The sequence below is a fragment of the Penaeus monodon genome, chromosome 12 (genome assembly GCF_015228065.2).
Source record: "Penaeus monodon isolate SGIC_2016 chromosome 12, NSTDA_Pmon_1, whole genome shotgun sequence".
In the NCBI taxonomy this organism is placed as follows: Eukaryota; Metazoa; Arthropoda; class Malacostraca; order Decapoda; family Penaeidae; genus Penaeus; species Penaeus monodon.
This window is the reverse complement of record NC_051397.1, coordinates 48,628,665-48,653,664: the sequence shown is the minus strand read 5'-3', so window position 1 is coordinate 48,653,664 and position 25,000 is coordinate 48,628,665. Positions and strand designations below refer to the sequence as shown.

At 48.7% G+C, this 25,000-nt stretch overlaps 1 protein-coding gene across 30 annotated transcripts in view; it reads right to left on the bottom strand.

Moving 5' to 3' along the window:
• Positions 1-25,000, bottom strand: part of LOC119579530 (microtubule-actin cross-linking factor 1-like) — a 208,320-nt gene that overhangs the window by 152,254 nt on the left and 31,066 nt on the right. For 29 of the 30 annotated variants that reach the window (XM_037927427.1, XM_037927436.1, XM_037927433.1 and 26 more), the window contains exon 2: positions 15,772-15,833. In XM_037927427.1, coding sequence (XP_037783355.1) covers positions 15,772-15,833 — 62 coding nt within the window. Of the gene's footprint in view, positions 1-15,771; positions 15,834-21,626; positions 21,688-25,000 lie in introns of those variants that run through there. The other variant, XM_037927434.1, reaches the window with a different exon arrangement.

Here is a 25,000-nt window from a genome sequence, read left to right as displayed (position 1 = left end):
CATGTCCTATTGATACAGGAAAGCCACCACAGCCACTTGTCCTTGAGACGTACCGCAGCAAAAAAAAAAAACTGCTGAACCCAAGCTGAAGAATGGCCTCTCGGCGCTTGAAGAGACTCAATTAGTCGACTCGAACGAGCAGTCTGCATACCTGAACACGCAAGCAGTAACGAAACTGCGAAGGCTACCACAGAAAGCCAAATTATCGCCCGCGGGAGAGCAGCTCACTCCATGGCTCTTCGTCGGGCCTTCGCTGGTCGAGGAAAAGCGGAAAGCAGAGCAGGATTCCGCCAAAGACCTGTTCGTGATCACCAGGTGCGTCACGGCACAGGTAAAGCGCGAGAAGGGCGGTGCTCGTACAGGTAAGCGCGTGGATCTAAAGCTTGAAAGTGCTTGGGAATTCTCCTTCAGTAACAGAACCAACATGAGATTAATTTTACATTTTTATTGTGTTACAATTACAAAAACCAACACGCTAATTTTATTCCACTAGAGGTTTCCGTAAACAGGTTCAGCTAGGGCAACAAAGCACGGTCTTTCGTGGCTTCCGCTGTCTTATCAACTGATAATCCACATTGTAGCAACTAGGAAATGCAAGACAGTTCTAAAATAATTTGCAAGCACACAATCCTTCCCTGCGAGAGTTAAGTCAAAATCAGAAAAAAAAGGAATTAATGTTTGATCGGTTGAAAGCACGCAGCTTTCCACTCTGTCTTATCAACTGATATACTAAACCTCAATAATTCACAGTATCAGAATAAGAAAATCAAATCCCACTAAAGATAATTTTAAACAACGCAGATTTTACGATTTTAGAATAAATAAATAAATAATCATAAAAATAATTATAATAATAAAAACATACTCTAAAAGAATAAACTTAAAAAAAAATACGTGAATGATTTTCCTTCACGGAAGCAAACACATAGCGGAAACTCCACTTGCTTTTCTCTACTCCGCCACCCTCCCCCTTCCCCCTCCCCTCCCCTCCCCTACTCCTGAAGACCCTGCAGGTGGTCATTGTTCCCCCGCTTAATGGTCCCCGGGGGAGGCTAACATGCTACACTTGACCTTGTTCCGTGAACCGTGGCCGTAAAATAGGTCGTGACGTCATTCCTTTTCGCACTGTGACGACCCGTGATATGGCATATTCCGCTGCGTGCTGTTACTATAACCGACCATAGCCTTCGATTTCCTGGCGGTCGAGTATTAATTAGCTCATGATATTCAGACAAAATTACTGTCTATAGCTATCACGACCCTGACCTCTCTTGGCTGCAGGAGACCAGCCCTGACGAGCCAGTAAGGGCACGAAACAGGTCACTCGTGCATGCCCTTACCCCACCCACCTTCCCACCCACCTCAGCCCGTCTAAGCAAGTCTCCCCCACCCCGCCCACTCCCTTCCACCCGCATCACATTCCACTATCTCGCCCGCGTCCGCCTCACCCCCACCCCCACCCACGCCCGCACGTCCAAACCTACTAACACTACATGCTAACTACACACACGAACACTTAAACGCCCGTCTCCCTACGAACACACACTGGGGAGTTTAAACACAACAACAACAAGGTTGGAAAAATACACCTACAACAGTAGCAAGGCAAGCAGTGGGGGTGGGGTGGGGGTGAGGGGGGGACACAACAACAACCTGAGCTCTGTCCACTCCCTCCGCCGTCGCCAGGTACAAGTTTTCACTCCTACACCCTGGACGGTCCACTCCGCGATCGAACCACATTCTGGCCGGTCCTGGTGATGCCCACGCGCCCGCACAGCGCCGCCCACGACCACAAGGCTTATCTACAAACCCAACCACGGCGCCTAATAACAATTTGTCCGCGTGATAAGAGGCGAATTATGCTGTTCCGGTATCAGAAATCGCGTGCGTAAAGATTTTCAAGGGGGAGACAGGGAAGGGAGGAGAGGGGTAGGGAGGGAAGAGAGGGGGGACGGAGGGAGGGAGGCAGGATAACGCTTCGTAACAACCAAGCAATTACCCAAATGGCCGAGCAAACAACATTAATTAGCCGCTAATTGCCTTTTCTCCTAATTACCTAAACTTGTGCCGGTTCTTCCAATCGCTCCGCGTTAGGCTCAATTACCAGCAGTACAAATGAGTATCTGGTCCTCGAGGCGCACCAGACGGTCCAAGATTCACCATTAAGTCAGGAATGCGCCTGCAGGCCCGAGGAGGCACCCACAGACGATACTGAAGCCTACGCAAGCTCATTAACGAGTAAGTGAAGGCTTAGCAGTGTTAACGAAGGCGCTCTTGGCACCTCTATCTACGGCAAGTCTCATCGAGGCATCGCCAGAGATTGGCCTTCTCTCGGATCATTCTATGGGGGAGATTTAAGGGCGCCCGGGCTAAATAAGGTCCGGCTTATAATCACGGGCCGAAGGGGTTATCAGGAACGCAACCAGGCGGTGATTTACAGGAGGCGGGGTCGATTCCAATCGCCTTCCCCTGGATCCAGAGACCCCGTTTGCTACCGCTGAATTAGAAGTAACATTATGCACACACTAATCACAAACGGAAGTAAGATAAACTTGGCATACATAGCGAAAAGAAAAACACGATACGGATTTTCGGAATCTAAGCACCAGGAGTGTGGGTGGATGGCTATCGCACCTAAAACGACGGACTCTCGCGAAAGTGTGTGTGTGCCAAAGCCGTAAATCAATCAAAATGTAAGACATGTGCTTCTCGAGACGACCTTCTAAAGCTAAAACAGAAACGTTTAAGGAAAGTAAAGTTTACTCGAGTCCATATCCCACGTAATCGAGGCACAAAGCAGCGTCCTTCACGCCAAGTGTAAACTCCCATATTCGGCAGCAGACACGTTATGTCCACTTCCCTCCCCATACGCCATTCCAGCACACACACGCACACGCACACACACACGCACACACACACACACACACACACACACACACACACACACACACACACACACACCACAACACACAACACACTACACACATACACACCACAATAGAACCCACCACCACACACATCAAACAACAATAGTACGCTAAACTCCACGAACGATACATAATAAATCTCACAATGAGTAGGAAGAGAGAGAGAGACGAGAAGAAGAGAAGATGAGAGGAGGAGAGAGGAGAGAGAGAGAGAGAGAGAGAAGAGAGAGAGAGGAGAGAGAGAGAGAGAGAGGAGAGAGAGAGGAGAAAGAGAGAGAGAGAGAGAGAGAGAGAGAGAGAGGAGAGAGAGAGAGAGAGAGACAGGAGGAGAGAGAGAGAGGAGAGAGAGAGAGAGAGAGGAGAGAGAGAGAGAGAGAGGAGAGAGACGAGGAAGAGAGAGAGAGAAGAGAGAAGAGAGAGAAAGGAAAGAGAGAAGAAGAGAGAGAAGAGAGAAGAGAGAGAGAGAGAGAGAGAGAGAGAGAGAGAGAGAGAGAGAGAGAGAGAGAGAGAGAGAGAGAGAGAGAGAGAGAAAATCGCATGGAACAAGCCACGTAACAACTTATACACACCACCAAACACCCAAAACCTACTTATCAAACACACACACACACATAAAATCGTAGAAAGGAGAAGGCGATCCTTTGTGCAACAACAAAAAAAGAGAAAAAAAAACACAGGAATAAACACCGCATTGTTTTCCGTGGCGAGACGACCAGGGAGCGATGTGGGACGGACGACCCGCCATATACGAGCAGCAGCGATGATATCAGGACTGGATCATAAAACGCTAACTTTCTCCAGGCGCGGAGACTGTCACTCCACCCAATATGGAGGCGGGGACGACGAGCACAAGCTTGGAGCGAGTAAGGTAAATGGGAAGAGAGGGGAGGGAGGGAGGGAGGGAAGAGGGAGGAGGTAGGGAGGGAACAGGGAGGGAGGGAGGAGGGAGGGAGGGAGGGAAGAGAGACGGAGGGAGGGAGGGAGGGAAGAGGGGAGGGGAGGGAAAAGGGAGTAGGGAGGAAGGAGGGAAGAGGGAGGAGGTAGGGAGGGAAGAGGGGGAGGGGAGGGGAGGGAGAGTGGAAGAGAGGGAGGAAAGGAAGTGAAGGAAGAAGAAAAGAAGGAAGGAAGGAGGAGGAGGAGGATGTGGATAGAAGAGAAGAGAAGAGAGAGGGCTTGGGATGGTGAAGAGGGAGAAAAGACAGAGTAAGGAGAAGAGAGGAGGAAGGGTTTTGTGAATAAGAGGAGAGAAGAAAACAGACGAGAATGGGAAGAAAAATAAGATTACTTTCAAATAAAAAAAACTAGAGAAAAAACAAATAGAGAAAGGATGGGGGGGGGGAAGGGAACTTGGAAAATAAAGCAGAATGCTCTACCCTTTACAAATAAAACGAAAAAAAACAAGTCTCAAGCAAACAAAGGGAATCATTCCATCCAAACAAGCAAGACACACCAAGCAAGCGCAAAAAAATCGCACGCCCACGGATGAGAGATCACCAAAGCCCCGATCCGACCCGAGGCGCGAGCAAGCGAGGCCTCCCGACGGCGCGACACGACAGCAATTATCGCCATGAACTGTTGCTCTGTCACTGAACGAGGTTATCTCTCTGGCCATGGTGCTTTTACCGACAAGAAGGCTTTTTTTTTATCTCGGGGAATTTTACGAGCGAAAAGAACTCCTCGAAATTACTTCTTGGTAATCCCTCTTCGAGTATGATTGTTAGTTTCTGAGAAGTTTCGCCCTAAAAGTGCTTCAACAGATCTGAGACCTTCCCTCCACCTCGAATAAAAATAAGATAATCACCTAATCAAAATATTATACAATATCCAACATGTGATAGAAACAACAACCTAAAAATTAACAAAACGTAAAAATCCTTACTTATAACAATCTCAAAAAAAAAAAAAAAAAAGTGTATATATATAACCATTAATTTCACTCTTAGCTGAACGATACCATGCATTAAAAAGCGAACCGGGCCGCATCATCATTTCTGATATAGCACTGTTTATCCTTCCCCCTCTCGACCGAGGCCAGATAAACAACAAGTACATCACGAGAGATTTGACAGGTCCGATAGTGAAATAAAAATGCTTCAGCCCCGCGCAGATAACGACGGACCCCGAGCCACAGGCAGTGACACTTGTGCTCAGTCTCATTAGAACAATAGGCTCCTTCTAAGGTCTAGTTTATTATCTTAATTGTTTTTAAACTTGGGAGAAAAGAGGAGGAGGAGGAGGAGGAGGAGGAGGAGGAGGAGGAGGAGGAGGAGGAGGAGGAGGAAAAAGAAAAGGAAGAGGAAGAAGAAAGATGAAGGAGAAGGAAAAAACTAATCAGATATGCAATAATACCATAAAGTCATCATAACTGAAGATGACCGTCTCATAAACGTCAAAACATAAAGGTAATAAAAAACGTGCCTCATCACCTTCACAAAAAATTTGAATCTCTCTAAAGACAGTCCGTGGTCTACCATCTTTAAAAATACAAGTGGAAATGCAAGTAAAAAAGCCAAAATAAACTTTTTCACAAAACACAAGAAAACGTCAGTAATGAAAGAAAAGAGACAGAGAAAAAAAACATAGTCCAGTAACACTCGAAGCCCTAAAACATACGAGAGCGTTTATATCCTCACTGTCAAGGAGATCGTGTATTTGTGTTACAAACAACGAGACACGACAAGATATACACGTACACAAACACACACACCAAACACACACGTACAGAGAGAGAGAGAGAGAGAGAGAGAGAGAAAGAGAGAGAAAGAGAGAGAGAGAGAGAGAGAGAGAGAGAGAGAGAGAGAGAGAGAGAGAGAGAGAGAGAGAGAGAGAGAGAGAGAGAGAGAGAAAACAGCAGGCCCTAAAGACATGCAGCGCCCCCATCCCCTCACACGAACACACCCCACCCACTCATACCTCTTCTCGCCCCATGCGGCTTCCATTAAACTCGCATTACCGTCATTTAACCGAACCCTTAAAAAAACACGGTAAAGACGCCAAACATAATTAACCTCAAGTGAAAACAATGCCCAAACACGGGCTTCTGAGAAACGCAGCTGTGAAATAAAGTATGGGCGGCAGGTTACGGATGAGAGGCGGGGGAGAGGGAGAGGGAGGGGGAGAGGGAGAGGGAGAGGGAGAGGGAGAGGGAGAGGGAGAGGGAGAGGGAGGGGGAGGGGGAGAGGGAGAGGGAGAGGGAGGGGGAGGGCGGGAGGGGGAGGGGCAGTGGCATGGGTTGGGGGCCTGGTCAGGAGACACAGAGACATAGGAGGCGTGGATAGGAGTGCAGTGACAGGGATAGGGGTAGGGGTAATCGTAAGAGTGTGGATATGGGCATGAGGCAAGGGACATGGGCACGTGGGCGGATCTTGACAGTCACGAGTCACGACCGCTCGTGACTTACCCGGCGAGGAGCGCATCTCTCAAGGATGTGGGCGTGGGGGGATTCTTTGCAGGTCCCTTCGTCTCACTGATCAGCTTCGGTAACGCAAAAAAATACCGTAAGTAAAATAAATCAATTAACGTACACATTGCGCCCATACACACCAACAAGAATACAGATACTAATGGTGTTGATGTTGACAATAACAGCAATTGAAGTATTAATTGTTGGAAAAAAAAATAAACCAACAAACAAACGAATATCAGATGAATAAACCAACAGGAACTCACGAAAGCAGTCATCGCTAAAATTATATAAATGTTTCATGTGCAAAAGAAACCATATACACGTCTATGGCAGAGAAAACAGGTGGAGTATCAAGACAGCTGTCAACAAAGTAGCTGCTGACGTGGGCGTGTCAGGCGGTGTGGGCGGCTGGCGTGACGCGAAGGACTCTGGTTGCTGAAGGCGCCACGTTTCCCTTGCAACACTGAGCTCGAGTAATTATCCTGAAGGCGGCCACTGACCCATCAGTGGGCTCGGTCTCCCTCCACTCGGCTCCGTCACGCCCCTTCGCCCTCCACCCCCACCCACCACCCCTTCGCTTCACCATCATTATCTACGGCAGCTTGTTGGGAAATGTAGAATACACCGGGTATACCTATACGAATTCGTAGAGTAAGCTGAGTATCTAAGGCTTTCAATGTATGACCACGCTTCGCACTTAAGAAGACTAAGGGCGCCATTTATTCCGAACACCTGAAACGCACTTGTCTCTAACCGCGTTCATCAAGACATCTCGGCGACTTGACTTTCAGGAGACCTCTCACGACACTCCCAGCATCCACCCTACCTCTTCTTCCTCATCTCCCGCCCCTACCCCCCCCTCTTCCCCCTTCCCCCTCATACCCTTCGTCTCCTCATCTTCCAAGCGAGTCGTGAAAATTTCTCCGCCGCGCCAGTGAGTGACCCGTTTCTGCAAACAGTTTCATCACATCGCGTCCAGGACTTGCTCTCTCCGCCGTCGCCCTGATCCTTAATCTCACCCTACCCCGCCTCAGGGCAACCCTAGGACCCCTGAATGATCAATGATCCCTCAGACATCCACGTGGTGTTCCCCATGCCCCTTTCCGCCCCTTGGCTTCAGTCCTCCCCGCTTAGGTCTCCCAGTGCCAATCTTCCTTTCCATGCCTGTCCCGAATCGAATCACATACGCCGTCAAATCAGAGGAGAAGAGTGAAGCGTGAAGGATGGAATACTGTACCTTTTCCCCTTCCCCTTTCCCTCCCTCCCTCTCTCACTCCCTCCCTCCCTCTCTCCCTCCCTGTACCTGTACCTCCTCGTCGAGGGGTTTGAGCAGTGGCAGGTGACCTTCTAGGCGGTACCTCCTCCCGCTGCCACCGCCTCGCCACCATGCAACCTTTCCATTCATTGTGTATCGTCCTAGGATGTGTAGTGCTCTTGGTTGCCTCCGCGCGGTACATGGTATCCCGCTGAATCACTCTACATAAAATAACAAAGCTAAGTAGCTAGCTGGAGGAGAGAGAGAGAGGGGGCGAGAGATAAAAAGAGAGGGAGAGAGAGAGAGAGAAAGGGCATCGGCATTCTCCAGAGGAACCATCTCGCACACACACGGACGCAACATACGGATGATTCATGGCTAGGTATGCCAGCCGCCACACATGCTGTTGCTCGTCTTAATCGCCGCTCAGCAGCTTACGTGGCATCGCCCTATTGTGAACTGCTTGCCTTGAGATTAGGCGGTCAGTCTGCCAAGACCTAAGACATTCTTAAAAGATTAGCTCCCTCGCTGTATTTACCTTGGAAGAAACCGTCTAAATAATGTGACTGCTTCCGTGTACTATCCTCGCCAAAGTGAGGAAAGAATTTCCAAAGAGGAGAAGACGCAAAAAGGCGGCCTTGAATTTCAAACAATGATTCGCCATTGCATTATTCATAAATCTTGAGAAACGCCATTAAGCAAAATTTTATGTGTCGTGCGAAAACAGGACAGCCACCCGAACAATACCATGCTCTAGAAAGGGAAAACCATAAACAATACACCACATAGAGAAAGACAGGTGGAAATGGAGACGTGGAATGCGCCAGCCACATTGACAGGCCAAGAAGACTCTCAGGCAGGAGAGAAAGAATGGAATCAGGTAGTCAGTCAACCATAGGCGGCGCCATGACAACCATGGCAACAGCCGCGCACATCTACTCCCATTTGCCTCATCGTCCTCACTCCCGGTTGGTGTGCTCGTATCACGTCGTAGACCATACGAAATAAGATCTATATTGTAGGTAAAAATGTGTGAGACCGATAGACATACAGACAGACATAAGTGTGTGTGTGTGTGTGTGTGTGTGTGTGTGTGTGTGTGTGTGTGTGTGTGTGTGTGTGTGTGTTGTGTGTGTGTGTGTGTGTGTGTGTGTGTGCGCGCGCGCGCGTGCGATTTTCCACACATGTTTGTACATACACTAATTCAACTGTCACCGGTTTTACACGTAGGCAGAGAATGAGCATTAAAACTCAAAAATTCTCCCCTTAGGGAAAGCAAGACAGTCTGGCAAATCCCGGCTTTTTTCCTTGCATTTTCGGCTCTTTTTTTCCTCCTTTCACTTTATTCTTCCTCCTCCCTCCTTTTCATTTAACCTTCCAATATTTTCCTTACTAGAAGAGTGCGTGTGCAAAAGTTTCGTGACATATCCCTCTCCCTTCCCCTCATCATCGCCCTCTGTTTATTTGCTTATCCACTTCCTTCATCCTCTATGGATTTCCCAACCCTCCTTTCCCCTGCCCTCGCCATCCACCCCTCCCCGCCCACCCCTCCTCGCCTTCCTTCCCCTCCTCGCAGGCCTAGCCACCCCCTCCGTCCCTCACCCACTCCGTCCTCCCTCCCCTATCCCCTCCGGACGTGCCAGAGTTCCCCGCCACAGCCCCTCCGGTCCTCAGGTTACGCCGAAGCCTCCTCCCCAACGCGTAAATTAGGCAACGGTTAGTAACACTAGCCTCCCATCGGTCGGGCGAGGACCGAGCGTAAGTGATACAGTGCCGAGGGCGAGCGCTCGAGTCCCAGGTCTGTGCGCCCGAGATCCTCGAGTCACCCTAGGATGCTGGCTAGGGTGTCGAGGAGGCTCTCGAGTGACGGGCGGGCGGCTCGGCTTGCGCGATGCCGTCACAGCAAACACGTGTTTCACAAGGACTTACTGCTGGCTCCTACACCACCTCCTCCTCCTCCTCCTCCTCCCCGTGGCAGCCCGTGTCACAACAACAGCAGCTGGCCAGCTCGACGCGGCCACACGACCAGGGAGAGAAAGAGGGAGATGACTTCCCCTCGCTTGAAATAAAAAAAAACATCGTCTGTGACACACTGAAAACTCATAGTTTACTAGTTCGTAATGCAAAGGAAGATAAATATGGTTGCATTTCCTCAAATACCTTCTCCATTATAGCACCGCGAGACAAAAAAAAGGACCATCACCATGTCTCCTACAAAAACTCCCGCGGTGGTCTTGGGTAATAATCCATCTTCAGCGAGCTTTAACGCCTACAAGAACACAGCAAAATATGAAAAATGCTAATCCGAGGCTCGACACAATAGAGCAGGCAGCGGGACCGTGTCCCATGATCTCCAGGGATGATTTAATGTGACTATCACGAGTCATCCATCTTGTCATCTTAGCTGCCTGTCATGAAGCCTCTCCAGCCACGCCCCCTCCCTACTCATGAATCCCCGTCCCCTAACTCTCTACCTCCCTTTTTAAGTCACACCCTTCTTTAAATCCATCTTCTTTATCTATTTACTCATTTCTTCTTTGGCTCACACACTAAATCACTCCCACTCACTTTATCAGACACATTATAGCACGCACAAAACCTGACACGTACAATTCTTGCACAAACAGCTCCCTACGTCTGTTAGTTACAGAGGACCAACAACAAAAGTACTAATGCAATATGCAGTCCCTTCCTTTGTGTAAACACTGAATAAACTTGTCATCATGAAGGAAAAAAACATCATTCTGCACAATAATTAAGACGCCGTCCTTCCAAATTAACGTAAATGACAGACTGATGTGACACGTAATCACAGAAGAGTAATCATCACCCAGGGACCTACGTGACTCTGGGAAGCGGTAGCAGGCGCCAGCTCCCCTTAATTAATTACATACGTGCATGTTACGCTGTTGGGTGTGTGAGCGTGGATGGGGGCGGGGGAATGGAAGGGGGGAAGGTGGGGGAAAGGAGAGAAGGGAAAGGGGGAAGGAAAGGGAGAAAGGGAGGGAAGGGGAAGAGAGAAAGGGAGGGAGGGGGAAGGGGGAAGGTAGGGATGGGGAAGGGGAAGGGAGGGAGGGGGAAGGGAGAGAGGGGAAGGGGAAAAGATGAAGGGATAGAGAAGGGTTGCGTGGTACAAAAGAGGATACTGATTGAAAAGTGTGAAGTTTTGTACCGTAATAGCGATAGAGTGTTAATTTCACAGTGTTGGTTGAGTGGGATAGGAACAGCGGATCTTAGCGGCAAGAGAATGCTTACGACGGAGGGTAGAAAGGCTACGAGACATGGATGACTTTAGAGATTGGGAGAGAGAGAGGGGAGAGGAGATGAAACGTGTGGGGGGACGTTGGGGGGGGGGTGAGGATGCAGAGCGGAATGGAAAACCAGAGCTGACGACTCCCGACCAAATATAGCATGAGCATTGGCTTGACCCCTCCACACCCACGACCTGTGCCCCCCCCCCTTCCCCCTCCTCGTCATCCTTCCATCTCCTTCATACCTTCAACACCTCTCCTCTCCCCTCCCCTCCCTCCCATCCCCTCCCCTCCCTCTTTCTTCATTCCTTACAATCATGTCCCTCATCCTGCATCAGGACTGCTCTCCTATCCTCTTCCTTCTCCCCCGCTCTGCGTCCCCAGCCTTCCTCCCTCTCCGTCCCCAGCCTTCCTCCCTCTCCGTCCCCAGCCTTCCTCCCTCTCCCTCAACTCTCCCCTTCCTCTTACCACCCCGAGTCTTCCCCCGCCCTCCCCTCCCGCCCACCCCCGGGGCACCTTCCTCCCGTCGTCACCTGGCCTCGCAGCGCCCTCTCGCCACACACACGTTATAAATGTCGCCACATCAACTCCAGTTATTGCATTGCGGCGGGGCATGTTTTTCACAACTCTATCCTTTTCCATCTGCACCGATGCTCTGCTTATAACCTCTGACTTTTGGCTCGACGCTGCATATTTTTTTCTTTTGCATCTTTGCATGCAGGCGACAATGCATGAATGTGACGAGCATTAAACGCCTCACTGAGTGCATGTGACGCGACCTCCGCTTAGGCTTCATCTCCTCGAAAAATAACAGAGGCTAAATGTCCCTGTCGAATTTATTGTACTATTTACTCAATAAATCCCTAAGAACACAGCACGATATTTTGGGAGGGGTTGAATCTCAATCTTGCCCCCCACCCCCATCTTCCCCTGCCTAGCTGGTCCGCCAACCGTCAGACGCTAACCTAAACCCCAGACGGGGTGACGTCACCACCCTCCTACAGGATATAAACACGGCGTCGCCAATTAGGTGGTGACACAACTTTCTCCCCTCTGTCCTTCCCCTCGTCTCGTCTCGTCCCCCTCAGAACACATGAGAGGAAACCCAGACATTTCCTCTCAAGACAAAAACGAACAATCCTTTCGCGCGGTCACATTCGCGCTTCGCTAACCGTGTCTACTGATGGCGGCTACCGCCATCTCTGACATCATCGCCTTAACTCTTGCTCAAATAGGCTTTCAGTTTAGTATCTAATATGAAATAATAGATTATTCTGCACTGTTTGCTCACAGTCTTGCCGAACATCTTTCTGGGCGTGTGTGCTGAAGCGAAACCGATCACCAGTTACAACAATCACCAAGCTTGTTTACTTCCCGAGGCAACTATCTCCCGACAGCCCAGACCATTCTCCCTGACAGGAAACAGCGAAGGCAGCGGCAGCCTTGCGGAGAGGGCGCTGAGCGAGGCAGCGAACAACCAGCACGATTAATGATGTATAAATGTCGTGATAAGTGGCGAGCGCCTGAAGTACTTTCATGCCATTTGTAGCCTTCCCGTTGCACCGTTGCTGCTACTGTTGCACATGACACTGCAAATGATGTCATCGATTAGTATGCTGATCGTTTCATGACAGCTGACACACAACATCCAAGCCATCTGTAAATCTTAAAGACGTATAATGGCCTTAAACTGTAAAAAAGGTCGAGGCAGTTAAGAACATCTGATAACACAAGTCGGAGCAGTTAAGCAAACACCGCGACAATAAAGTAAAAAATTCAGACAGTTCAACAAGCGCAATAATGCCCATTAAAGGCATCCACACGCACGCATCCAGCTCGCCCAGGAATCACTCCGCGCTGCGAGACCCGTCATATCAAGACGAAGTGTTGTGACGTGACGGAGGACAATGACTCGGCGACCTGACCAAGACGGCCGCCATCTCCTCGAGAGAAGTCGCTCGCAACTCAACGCTAATGTAAACAAACTCAGTGGTTGTTTTGCGTCATCAGCTGACCACACCGAGGAGGATGTGAGGCAAGACGGGGCAACCACCCTGACGAGGCTCTATATTCGGCACGGGCCATCACCGGCCGCTTCGTCGAACCCAAGTTTTCCCAGAACGGACGGGGACAATAAAATGACGTAGGGATGACCACCAAGACACAAACCGACTTTGGGAGAGAGAGAGAAAAAAAAGAAACAGTAATGTTCAAACGTGCCGAATATAACCCTCATTTACATACTAAAAACAACCTTCCCTCACATCGCCCACAGCGGGATCCGCCCACAGACAAGGCTTGCACAGTACACATGCTATAGGCTCGCCCACGCTCACACTTGATCAATTACAATATGTTAGGAGAGAAGACAGGGCGAGAAATTCATTACAAAGCCTCACGCACCAGGTAACGGGGGCGCGGCTAGGTCTATGGTTAGGCCCGTTCCCTTCCCTACATCCAGGGAGGGGAGGGAGGGGAGGGAGTGAGGCAACAGGGAAGGGAAGGAGAGGAGAGGAGAGAGGAGACGAGGACGAATGAAAGAAGGATAAACGAGACAAGGAGGGAGAGAGAGAGAGAAAAGAGAGAGAGAGAAAAGAGAGAGAGAGAAAAGAGAGAGAAGGGAGAGAGAGAGAAAGGGAGAGAGAGAGAGAGAGAGAGAGAGAAGAGAGAGAGAAAAAACAGAGAGAGAGAGAGAGAGAGAGAAGAGAGAGAGAAAAAACAGAGAGAGAGAGAGAGAAAAGAGAGAGAGAGAGAGAGAAAAGAGAGAGAAGGAGACAACTATGATAAACTCCAAACTCTATAAAGACGAAACAAACATGACAGCACTCATTACAACAGAAGAACCAAAAATCCACATTGACTTTTACTTCATTTTATTATTGTTCCATGAAAGAAAGAAAGAGAAAGAAAGAAAGAAAAAGAGAAAGAAAGAGAGAAAGAAAAAGAGAATGAAAGAAAGAAAGAAAGAGAGAAAGAAAGAAAGAGAGAAAGAGAGAGAAAAAGAAAGAAAGAGAGAAAAGGAGAGAGAGAGCAGGGGATGGGGGTTAAGCAAACCGAGAGAGGAAGGATACACAGAGAGAGAAAAAAAATTAAGCATTTAACCCCCCTGCATTATTCTCCAATCTCTAATAGAGATCTACATCAAGTAATGGAGAACTGATTGCCTGTGATCTACGAGCTTCCTAGTATGACAGCCCTGCATATCAGATATCAACAATTACTTCCCCCCAGATGAGAAGCACTTAGCAAAGATCTCCATCAACTCGCGAGGCAGGACCTGCGACCTCTGACCTTTCGCTAAGATTGACAAACATAAATCTCTCCCGGCAAGATGGTCGTGCAGGTCACAAGTGCAGACTCTGCCTCTTTCCCTCCCCCCCCTCCTCCTCCCTTTCTCTTGGCCTCCTCTTCTTCATAAATGCACGTCATTCTTCACCGACTCCTCCCTTTCTTACTTTCTCTTTCCCTGTTCTTATGCACTCATCCTCTTCGTCGTCCTCCTTCCTACCTACTTCTTAATACTTCTCCCATTTTCTATAGTTCGTCTAACCCCTTTCTCTCGCATACCTTCGCTCGCTCGCTCTCTTCCTCCGTTTTCACCTTCTCTGCCTCTTCCTTCCTCTCTCTCTCCTCCTCCTCCTTCTCTCTCTCCTTCCCCTCCTCCTTCTCTCTCTCCTTCTCCTCCTCCTCCTCTCTCCTCCTCCTCCTTCTCTCTTCCTCCTCCTCCTCCTCTCTCTCTTCTTCTTCTTCTTCTTCTCCTCCTCCCCTCCTCCTCCTCCTCCTCTCTCTTCCTCCTCCTCCTCCTCCTCCTCTCTCTCCTCTCCTCCTCCTCCTTCTCTCTCTCCCTCCTCCTCCTTCTTCTCTCTCTCCCCTCCTCCTTCTTCTCTCTCTCCCCCTCCTCCTCCTCCTTCTTCTCTCTCTCCTCCTCCTCCTCCTATTGTGCAACTCTCCTCTAACGGGACTGTCAAGCCGCTCTTCTTCGCGTCGGAAAAGATGTCACTATCTCAGGGCTATTTGTCCCCCGGCTGACGACAACACGGACCGTCCGTAAATAGCTTGTGATGTAAGGCAAGAGCTCACCCCCCCCCCCCTCTCTGTTCTACACCTGACCCGAGACCGGACGGCCGTAAGGGTCGACGTGGCACTTTCTTCACATCGGAAATTCAACTCTACGGATCTCCTCCCCCTCCCCCTCCCCCTCCCTCGCCGTTGCCGGTCCAACTTTACTGTCCAAAATCCTATTAATCCGAGGGATTTTTGGCCTCGATTTTAAACTATAAGCGTTTTGGCACCATCGGCTAATGGCCCCACCTGGGCAAAAAAATTTGTTTCCATCTTTCTCTCTTCTTAAATCACATAACGTACTATAGCATTGTGGATTTAGTGGATCTAGTATCAGGTAATCGACTCTGGGTCTTGGGAAAATATGCTGCGATTGGCAAGGTGACGAAAAAAGTGTATTGCACGATTTTTTTTGGCTTTCATATTAATATCTATAATGAAGAAGAAAAATAGGAGGAGGAGGAGGAGGAGGAGGAGAAGATGGAGGAGGAAAACAAGAAGAAGAAGAGGGAAAAAAAGATTTTAAATAAATATATAAAAGACAGACGGAGGAGAGAACAAAATGAATAAAGAAACAGTCACGAGAAAAAAAAACAACAATAACATAAAGAGAGAAAAGACAAGAAAAAGAAAAATATCGAGGACCATCTTCAAAAAAACAAAATAACCATAAAAGCCGAAGAAACACGGGGGGGGGGGGGGGGGGGGGAAGCCAATCCGCCCCGGCCGCCTGCAATCCATGTCCCTCGGCCCTGGAGCTCACCGACCAACCCGCCGCTATTTCCGGCCTCTATATTTATCTCGCTGCACAAAGAGCGAACGCCTAATCGGATTCAGGGATTCGTGACACACCAGCTGATCTTCACTTACCTTTTTTAAGTGTTTGTTCACCCATTTCGTAAACGTCTTCTTCTGGATGGCGTCTCTCTCATCTGTGGCGGAAGAGAAAACGAAGAAAAGGTGATTAATAACTATTCAACTCTTTCGAAAACAAAAACGTCTAAATCTTTCCAGTGTTTAGAAGTTGAGTAATAGACTAAGATCCTATCGTGCGAGAGAAAGGGCTGGCAGGATCATATGCCAATATTTCATGACCTTTCTTGCTGATTAAACAACATTAAATCGAAAGATAGTGTTACCCTCGTCCCTTTTATACGACTGGTAACACCGGTGACCGAAGGGAGTGAAAACATATTTATGTCTTTGGCATTATTAATCTTTTATGGGCATCTCCTTACAAGAATATAATTACCAGCAATAAAACCCATTATAAACACGAGTCAATTAGGTCAGCCTCTGAACAATGGCCTGTTAGTGATGTCGTGAAAGGCCATAAACGCTCATTATGTCACAGGTCAGTGTAGAAAAAGTTATGTTAAAAAAAACAGTCAACGTCTGTTTAATCCACAGAGCATCTAGAGTTTCTCGAGGAGCGAGGGTTCACACCTTGGGATGCTTACCATAAACCTTGACTTTATAACTTACCTTTTCCATTTTCAAAAGCAAGTTAGCACACACACAAACAAACAAATACGAATATAAACACACACAAAAACGAAAGAATACGGGAGAGAGAGAGAGAGAGAGAGAGAGAGAGAGAGAGAGAGAGAGAGAGAGAGAGAGAGAGAGAGAGCAAGAGTAAGAGTAAGAGTAAGAGTAAGAGTAAGAGTAAGAGTAAGAGCAAGAGTAAGAACAAGAGCAAGAGCAAGAGAAAGAGAAAGAGAAAGAGAAAGAGAAAGAGAGAGAAGGAGGAACCTCTCGGCCAGCTCTTCCGCCACGCGCCCTGCTGCACAACATCCGACTGTGCTATTCGCGCGATGACAGCCTCGACGTAGAGACTTATCGACGGCGATATTTCTCGTCGCAGGGCCCAGACAAGGCGTCTAATCGTGGGAACAGCCACCAGGTCATCACTGTTTTATTTCCTTTCTTCTTTCCTTCATTCCATTCCTCTCTACAAACATTCCTTCACCTTCTTACCCCGCAGTACACCCACAAAAGGGGACCTACAGGTTTCGCGGTAATGCTATTCATCAGAGGACATAATAATGGTAATGGATGAGTCCCGCTCTAACCTCCCTGGAACCGCTCATCTAGCCATATACACACACGCGCCGAAACGCATTTAACTTGTAAATGCACGGAGTGTAAGTATATACACGAAAAAAATTATCCCTTTTCCACCGTGCTGTTCTAAAAGGCCCCGAAAAATGTATACCTTCTTTTCTTTCCTTCTTTTCTGTATCTCCACTCCTTTCACTTCTCCCACTATCCCTGACCTAAAACAAGGAAAATCAAACAAACGCAAAAGCAAAAGAAAAATGCTCCAAAATTTCCTCAAAGACGAAATCTGAAGCCCCATGTTCCCTTCTCATATTCAACCCCAAAACACGACGTGATGGATGGCTGGACATTCATTAAGGTTAAGTATACTAAAGCCACTTAAACTAGTCAAGACGGCTTCCCCTCTCCTCCCCCCTGCCGCACCCCTCCCCCCCTTCCCCTAGCCTTCAGACCACCTCCCACCCCCTCCCCCTACCCTTCAGACGACCACCCACCCCCTCCCCCGGCACCCTGGCACAATGACTGTCCTTTGCCACCCCTGACGACCGGAGTGACGGATGGGGAGCCAACATTCACACCACCCTTGACACAGGACCGTTTTCTCTCAAAAGGAAAAGTAAAGAGCTCTCGGCCCTCCAACTATCAGGTTGCACATACCCCGTTTTTCTCCATCCTGAAGGAATCCTCGTGACAGTTTACATAGGGTGGCGATTCTTTCAGGGTGTGCAAATGTGCCTTCTGGTGTTCAAGTGTGATTGAGTGAATGGAGGAGAGTGTGAGAGGACGAGTGGGTGAGAGGATGGGTGGGTGAATGAGTGAGTGAATAAGTGAGTAAGTGAGTGAGTGAGTGATTAAGTGAGTGGGTGAGTGAGTGAGTGACTGAGGGAGCGAGTGATCGTGTAAGGGAGTGAGTGTGATTGTGAGTGAACGTATGATTGTTTATGTGATCTTGAGTGGGAACGTAAATGTGAAAGTGTAAGGGTGGGACTAAGTGAGCATGAATATGAGCTTGAGTGTGAGTGTGAGTGTGTATGTGCGTGTTTCACTTTAGCCTTGGTTTATATTTAGGGAACTCCCGCTGTCTCCATGGTTGAGAATGTCTGAAAATCCTCGTGAGATCATTCAAGCACAAAAAAACGAACATGTGGTATCACGCATAAGCCCCTCACGCAATGACACGCAATCGGAAACCCACCCACGCCAATTTCTTCTTTTTTACGACACGAACAATAAAACCAATTACACTCGTCACACAAATACAAAAATAGACATACAGAATCACACAATATCAAGTCCACGCTAAACCAGTTCGCAGAGAGACGGAGACCGTCGCTAATACAGTCGGCGAAGACCCATAGCAATTCCTTTAAGATCACTCAGACCCTCGGTAAAAAGCATGAGTGAAAGCCACTCTTATTCTCCACTCACTCTCTCCTTTTCATTTCTATTCTCAGACTCTCATTTGCCTCATCTCTCTCTGTCTCTTCTCCTAATTATTTTCCCCGACTCTCTCTCTACTCCTCTCATTCTCAATATTCACATGCTCTCGGTTCCCCTCCTCTCCGCCCCTCCTCAATATCAATCCTATTCCCACATCCGCTTATTCTCCAACTCTGTCTCTGTCTCTGTCTCTGTCTCTGTCTCTGTCTCTGTCTCTCCCTTTTTCATTCTCCCCCTCTCTCATTCTAATTCCCGTTTTCCTATTCTCTCACTTTCTCAAAACTTAACTCTTTGTGTCTCCTCCACCTCACAGCCGGGCTAATTGCGAAGGCCGGCGGGGAGCCAAGAGGAAAGTGAGATGCGAAAATGAATTGGACAATCGAGGTTCTCGCTCCCCAAGGCAGAGGTAAACAACACTTGACAGATTAGGCCGGCAGGTGGGGAGGATTGGGAAGGGAGGGTTGGGAAGGGTTGGGAAGGGAGGACTGGGAAGGGAGGGTTGGGAAGGGAGGATTGGGAAGGGAGGATTGGGAAGGGAGGGATTGGGAAGGGAGGTGGGAAGGGAGGGATTGGGAAGGGAGGTTGGGAAGGGAGGGTGAAGGGGTGGGAAGGGAGGTTGGGAAGGGAGGATTGGGAAGGGAGGTTGGGCGGAGACGACGTAGTGTATATTCCCAACATTTAGATTAGGAATGAATTGATTTACATATATTTGGAAGGAGACCAAGGCAATGCAGAGCAAGTTTCTCAAATAAACGAGAAAGTAAGAGCACTAACAAACGTGTCGCCACTACTCATGAATAGGGATCCTAACCCTAAAAAAAAATGAAAAAGCAAATGTGTATAAATTTGAATGTCTTGAAAATTAAGAACAAAACGAGGCTAGTCACACACAAGCACAGAAAACCATCCGTTACAATATTTGTCTTCGGGGATCAGCTAACGCCGAGCTAACGAACAATGAATCAAGTAGTTTGTTCTTAACATTCCTCGCTGACAGCCTTCATTTAAAATAAACAATCCTGGTTTCCAAATACAACCAAGTATGACTAGCTTGATCTATATGTAAAGAGCATGCATAAGACTCTCCATAAAGAAATATATAACTATGAGTACGTTATTATATTTTCAATTTCTAAAGACGCAATTCTATAAAGGAAATAAAAAAGAAAACTTCGCGCGTACACAAACCACGGCAAACCACGCCACAGTTCTTAGGCTAAGAAACAAACTCCGAAGCACGCTGGCCATGAGAAAGCCATGGGAAAGCAAACACCTTCCCATGAGAACCACGAACCGCCCAAGAAAACGAACGAATCGCCAATCGATCTTGACGAGCCTCGTTATCGCCGGCGGGAAAATATAATTAAGATAAAAAAGACGAAGCAATAAAACCAAGACTGGGAACGAGCTGGGGAGACGGGAGGGGGGCTGGGGAGACGGGAGGGGGGCTGGGGAGACGGGAGGGGGCTGGGGAGACGGGAGGGGGCTGGGGAGGGGGCTGGGGAGGGGGAGAGGAGGGGCAGGGGGAGAGTGACTGGGTATATCCCCTCGAGGGGTAGTTGCCAAGTGGTAGTGAAAGTTCGGCGATCAATTGGCAACAACAACAGCGGCATGGCCGTGCAGATATTACATCATGGTAAAGGTTCTGAGATTGATTGCCTCATTAAAAAGGAGGTTGCGGTTAGAGTACGTTGGTTATCATGATAATCTTTTTGTGGGGAGGGGAAGGGGGAGAGGGGAGGGGAAGGAGGAAGGGGAGGGGGGAGGGGAAGAGGGAAGGGGGACAATAGACTATCTTGATTGCCTCACGATCCAAAGATATACGATACACGTACTGAATAATCTGTCAACTACACCAGGGAATCATGCAGTTTGGGGACTAGCTTCCGCCCCCCTCGATTACCCCCATTATCCACACACAAAAAATTACCAATAATTAACACCCTAAACTACTCCGCTTCCTTCCCAAACATTTGGTTTCAAAACGCCAAATCAGAAAAAAAAACATCACACATCGAACTCCCTTACCCCCCCCCACCTCCTCTTCCTTACCAAAGCCCTTCCCCAGCTTCCACGAGTCGACCAAAACATCCCCAAGCCCTTCCCCAGCTTCCACGAGTCGACCAAAACATCCCCAAGCCCTTCCCCAGCCTCCACGAGTCGACCAAAACATCCCCAAGCCTGGCTCCTTCCGTCCCGCGCCGCCCACAGCACCACCGACGTCAACAACAAACACCGAAGCATGACAGCGGCCAGAAAAGCGAGTGTGTCACCTCACACACGGGAATCCCTTCGCAGCGCCTGTTGTGGAGTTCTCTGATGCTTTCTTATCAAGAACGACAAAGTGTCCTATCTCTACTTCTCTTTTCTGGCGGTGGAAACATTACATAATGCGCCTACACGCCCCGCCGTGAGATAATAACACACAATTAGAATTTATTGTTATGTCATTTCTTTAATAATCTATTCCGAGGTGTATCAGGCACTGTGCTAATCACTCCACAGTCAATACAGCGACCTCACGCTTGTCATTGTCAGGGTGCAAGATAATTAAAATATGATCTTTTCAAAATTGGCTTTGACCTTATCTGTCACCAGTAACGAATCATGTTTTTGTTTTCTACTTATCATATCAAACTTGTGGCTCTGACATACATTAAGGAAAAAACGATGATAATCTATTTACTGTTTTAAAGTAGTACATCTTCCCGGACTCCCCAGCACTGTACACCGCTCCTAGCTTCCCCGGGTGATCCAACATTTCTGGCCCCAAGCACAGACCCCTTCCACCTCAAAGCCCCCGCTGCCCCCAACCCCGAGCCCGATCCCCCAACCCCGAGCCCGATCCCCCAACCCCACGGGCTCCCGCTGTCTGAGTTTCGCCACACGAAGATTTCCAGTTTTTACAGCTCCAGAGGGCGCCAGCGAGTCCGCGTTGCCCGACCAATGCAATTGCTCGATAAACGAACTAGAGATTTCCTCTGTTTGCATGTGGGCACGGCTACGTTACACCAGAACGTAACAGGAGAACCGACCCGCCGTCCTGTGGTCATGAACTATATTAGGTCTTCCATTACCAACATCTCTGAATGTCATTATCTGAATCACCGTGAAAAACTGTCTAATTAACCCAGTCCTAACAATCAACAGTAATCTTCTTTCGCTACAGAATGAATAACATGAATGATGTGGGACCCAATATCCGGCAACAGGCCACTTACCTCTGCTGTTCTTGAGTCCTGGCATCCACGAGCTTCGCAACGCCATGGTGCTCTGACTCCACCTGATGCCACCGGCTTCAGATTCACACGTACGACCTCTCCTTCTCGAAATCTAATGCTAACACAGTTTCTTCTCCTACTTTTGTTTTACGGTATTACTTTATCTCTGCAAGACCACAAAGCTTGATATTTAGGATCGACTGATGGTAAAGAGGCGACACGATGTCCACGATAAGTTCTGATCACTTTCACACGAGATATGTTGTGCCTAAGCAAATGAAATCCTCTCTAGATCACTTCGAGATGATCAAAGTCCCTAATTTATAACTAATACATACTAAACTTGTGATAATCGTAAGATAATGTCTTTAATAATGACTAGAATCATATTTCGTCATTAACATGTCTTTTATCAAAGGTTTATTTGCTCAATAAATATAGAGCGTTGAGCCTGCATGAGATTCGATTCACATACGGCGCTCACAAACGCCAGCCAAAGCGTGGCACCCAGGAGCCAAAGTGCCACAGCTTAGGCAGGCAGAAAGACAGACATAAGGCACTAGAAGGATCGAGGACCGTGGAGCACAACACACAAGCACCGCCGAGGAGGACCCGGGACACACTGTGCAGGATGGGGCCGTCCCGACCACTGCGCGGCTGCACCAACACCTCCACAAACACCGGTAACTGACCCCGACCTGGCCGCGCTGCCCCGTCGAGATCAAGTATCCGTCTCTGACTCTCTCTGGTCGCATACATACTCATACACACGCACGCACACACACACACACACACACACGGCAGCCCCCCGCCCCTCCCCCACACCTTGCCTAATATACCTAGAGTGGGAAATATGTAATCCGACCTCAAAAGATGATAGAGGCAGCTGATCCTCCGTGTCACGTGTCACGTTAAATGCCGGCATATCAGACATTAATTAAATGTCAATGGTCAATGTAGTGAGGATCATGAGCAAGTGTGAATAAAGGTTTTTGAAAAATGAAGAAGAAAGTGGAAGTCCTCAGGTGAGCAAGAGGACAGGTGTGGGACGCGCGTGTAGGAGGGGGCGTGGGTGCGAAACCTGTGGTGAGCCAGTGGGCGGCTGGCATGGGTGTGAGGGGGCGTGCGTGCGTGCGTGCGTGCGTGCGTGTGTGTGTGTGTGTGTGTGTGTGTGTGTGTGTGTGTGTGTGTGTGTGTGTGTGTGTGTGTGTGTGTGTGTGTGTGTGTGTGTGTGTGTGTAAAATATACCAGTACCGAGATGGAATCTGCATGTGGAGACACGCTGGTTTTGTGCACGTGTGCCCGCGTATGAGCACAGGTGTATGGGTGCACGACTGCAGGTCCGTGTATCCTTTTGTGTGAGAATGCACGTGTGTGGGAGGGGAAGGCGGGCATGAATCCGGTCACCGCCAGGACCCGTGCCGGGTGGGTTGGCCTCGCCGCCCACTGCTTTACAGTCCAGTCCATTTGTGGAGACACGGTGGTATTATGTCCCTCCTACCGACGCTGTCACCATCTCCCAGCAGAACTTCGGTCCCCGTTGCCATCCCAGCAGGACACCCGCTACCTGTATTCCGTAATTACCATGTCCCCGACATGTGTCACTACATAAAACCGACCAAAAATAGATCAGCCCTGAACTTAAAATCCGATGCCCTGGATGATGTACCCCCTCCTCAACAGCGCACCGCAATCAACCCGCTTCACTTTATAACAATATTTGAAAGATAAAACTGCCTCTCAGCACTAATAACACCCATTACCTCGCAACCGAGCCATTGCTAAGAGCTGCCCATTTTCATTCACGAAAGGCAAACTATCCTATTCCCTCAGCCTCCCCGTCGCCTCCCTTTGTCGTAACTCAGCCACATGCCCATGATGAAGCGGTTGAGCACGAGCTGCGTGTGTGGCTGCTTCTTAAGTGTTGATGATCGCCTTTATAAACAATGAACATTTCTTAACGCCGATGACGTCACGTGGCCTGGGTATTGCACTGGTAAACGCGAGGCTTGTGTTATTGTTTACTGATCTGCCAGACTCAAGGGCTCCTCTTGTTCCCCCTGTGAGTAATACCATGATGAATCGCTAATGATAGTTGAATCTATCATTTTTTAACCGGTGATTCAACTGGAAACAAAGCTTAGATATAGAATCGAATAGATTGATTTATTCATATCGTATCTTTAGATATATACGTTATAGTTCAAAATTACACTTTTGCTTCAATTTACTCCAGTCAGTGGACTTCAGCAACGACAACACAATAATATCATATCAACCTGCCATTCATCTCGGTTGCAGCGCATGCCACACGCACCTCAAAAAGACAAGAAACAAGCAATCTGGGCCCTTCCAAGCAAGTCTTCGAGAGAATCCAAGACGGTAAAGATACCTCCCATAAACACGGGTATGAGTGCTCCCTCCCTCCCTGCCTCTAAATAAAGCAGGCAGGATTAACGCGAGAGGGAGTGGCGGTGCCATGGCAGAGGTATCCAGTCACGAGTCGGGGGAAGGGGAAGAGGCGAGGGACAGCAGGAGGGGAAGGAGAGGGGTTGAGTAGGGGGTGAGGGGAGGGAAGAGGCTTACACAAACAAACCATTCTTTGGCGGTTTACCACTCGCAATATCTAGTACACTCGAGCCACGTGTAAACCTTTGCAGCGCCCTCACCGAGGCGCATGTATCGGACTACCGCGTCGCGTCAACGCAGCGCGCATACATGTAATGTATCCGAGCCTAAGTAAATGACATGGCTTTCAAGACCCTTTCAGACGCTGTGCAGATTTTCCCGACCGCAAGTGGGGCACACAGCGAACTTTCTTTGTGCCTTAGTGATGTAAACTTTACTACACTCCCGTTTTAGTCGTTCTCTTTTTTCTTCCATTCCCTTTTCTTCTGTGAATATTTACCGGCTGAAAGCGGGCAGAGAAAGGGGGAAGCGCCCGAGACGAGTAAAGAAGGACAGAGAAAGAGCGAAGATCTAGATAGCTCCAAGACAAAAAGCGGCAACTGGAAGGAGACGGCGAGAACAGGTTTTCAAGACGAGATTTTCCTCGTTAAGTTGGGATGTTGACACCGACATGCTGCATCTCGACCAGTTGCGCTGTCTCCGTCACACTCATCCTCCTGCTACGTTCAGCTTCCTACTCTTCGTGATTCTATCTCCTTCTTCATATCCTACGCCATCTTTATCCCCTCTCTGTCTTTTTCTTCATCCTCTTTTCCCTGAACTCTTCCCCCGTTTCGTAAACCGTGATCCGGTTTCCTTCATCCCCCCGGCCTGCCTTCCCATTCCAGCCTCAATTTCCCTCTCCCCGCGTTTCGCATCCTTGCGCCAGTAACTCCCTCTCCGCAGAGTAACAAGACCAAGACCAT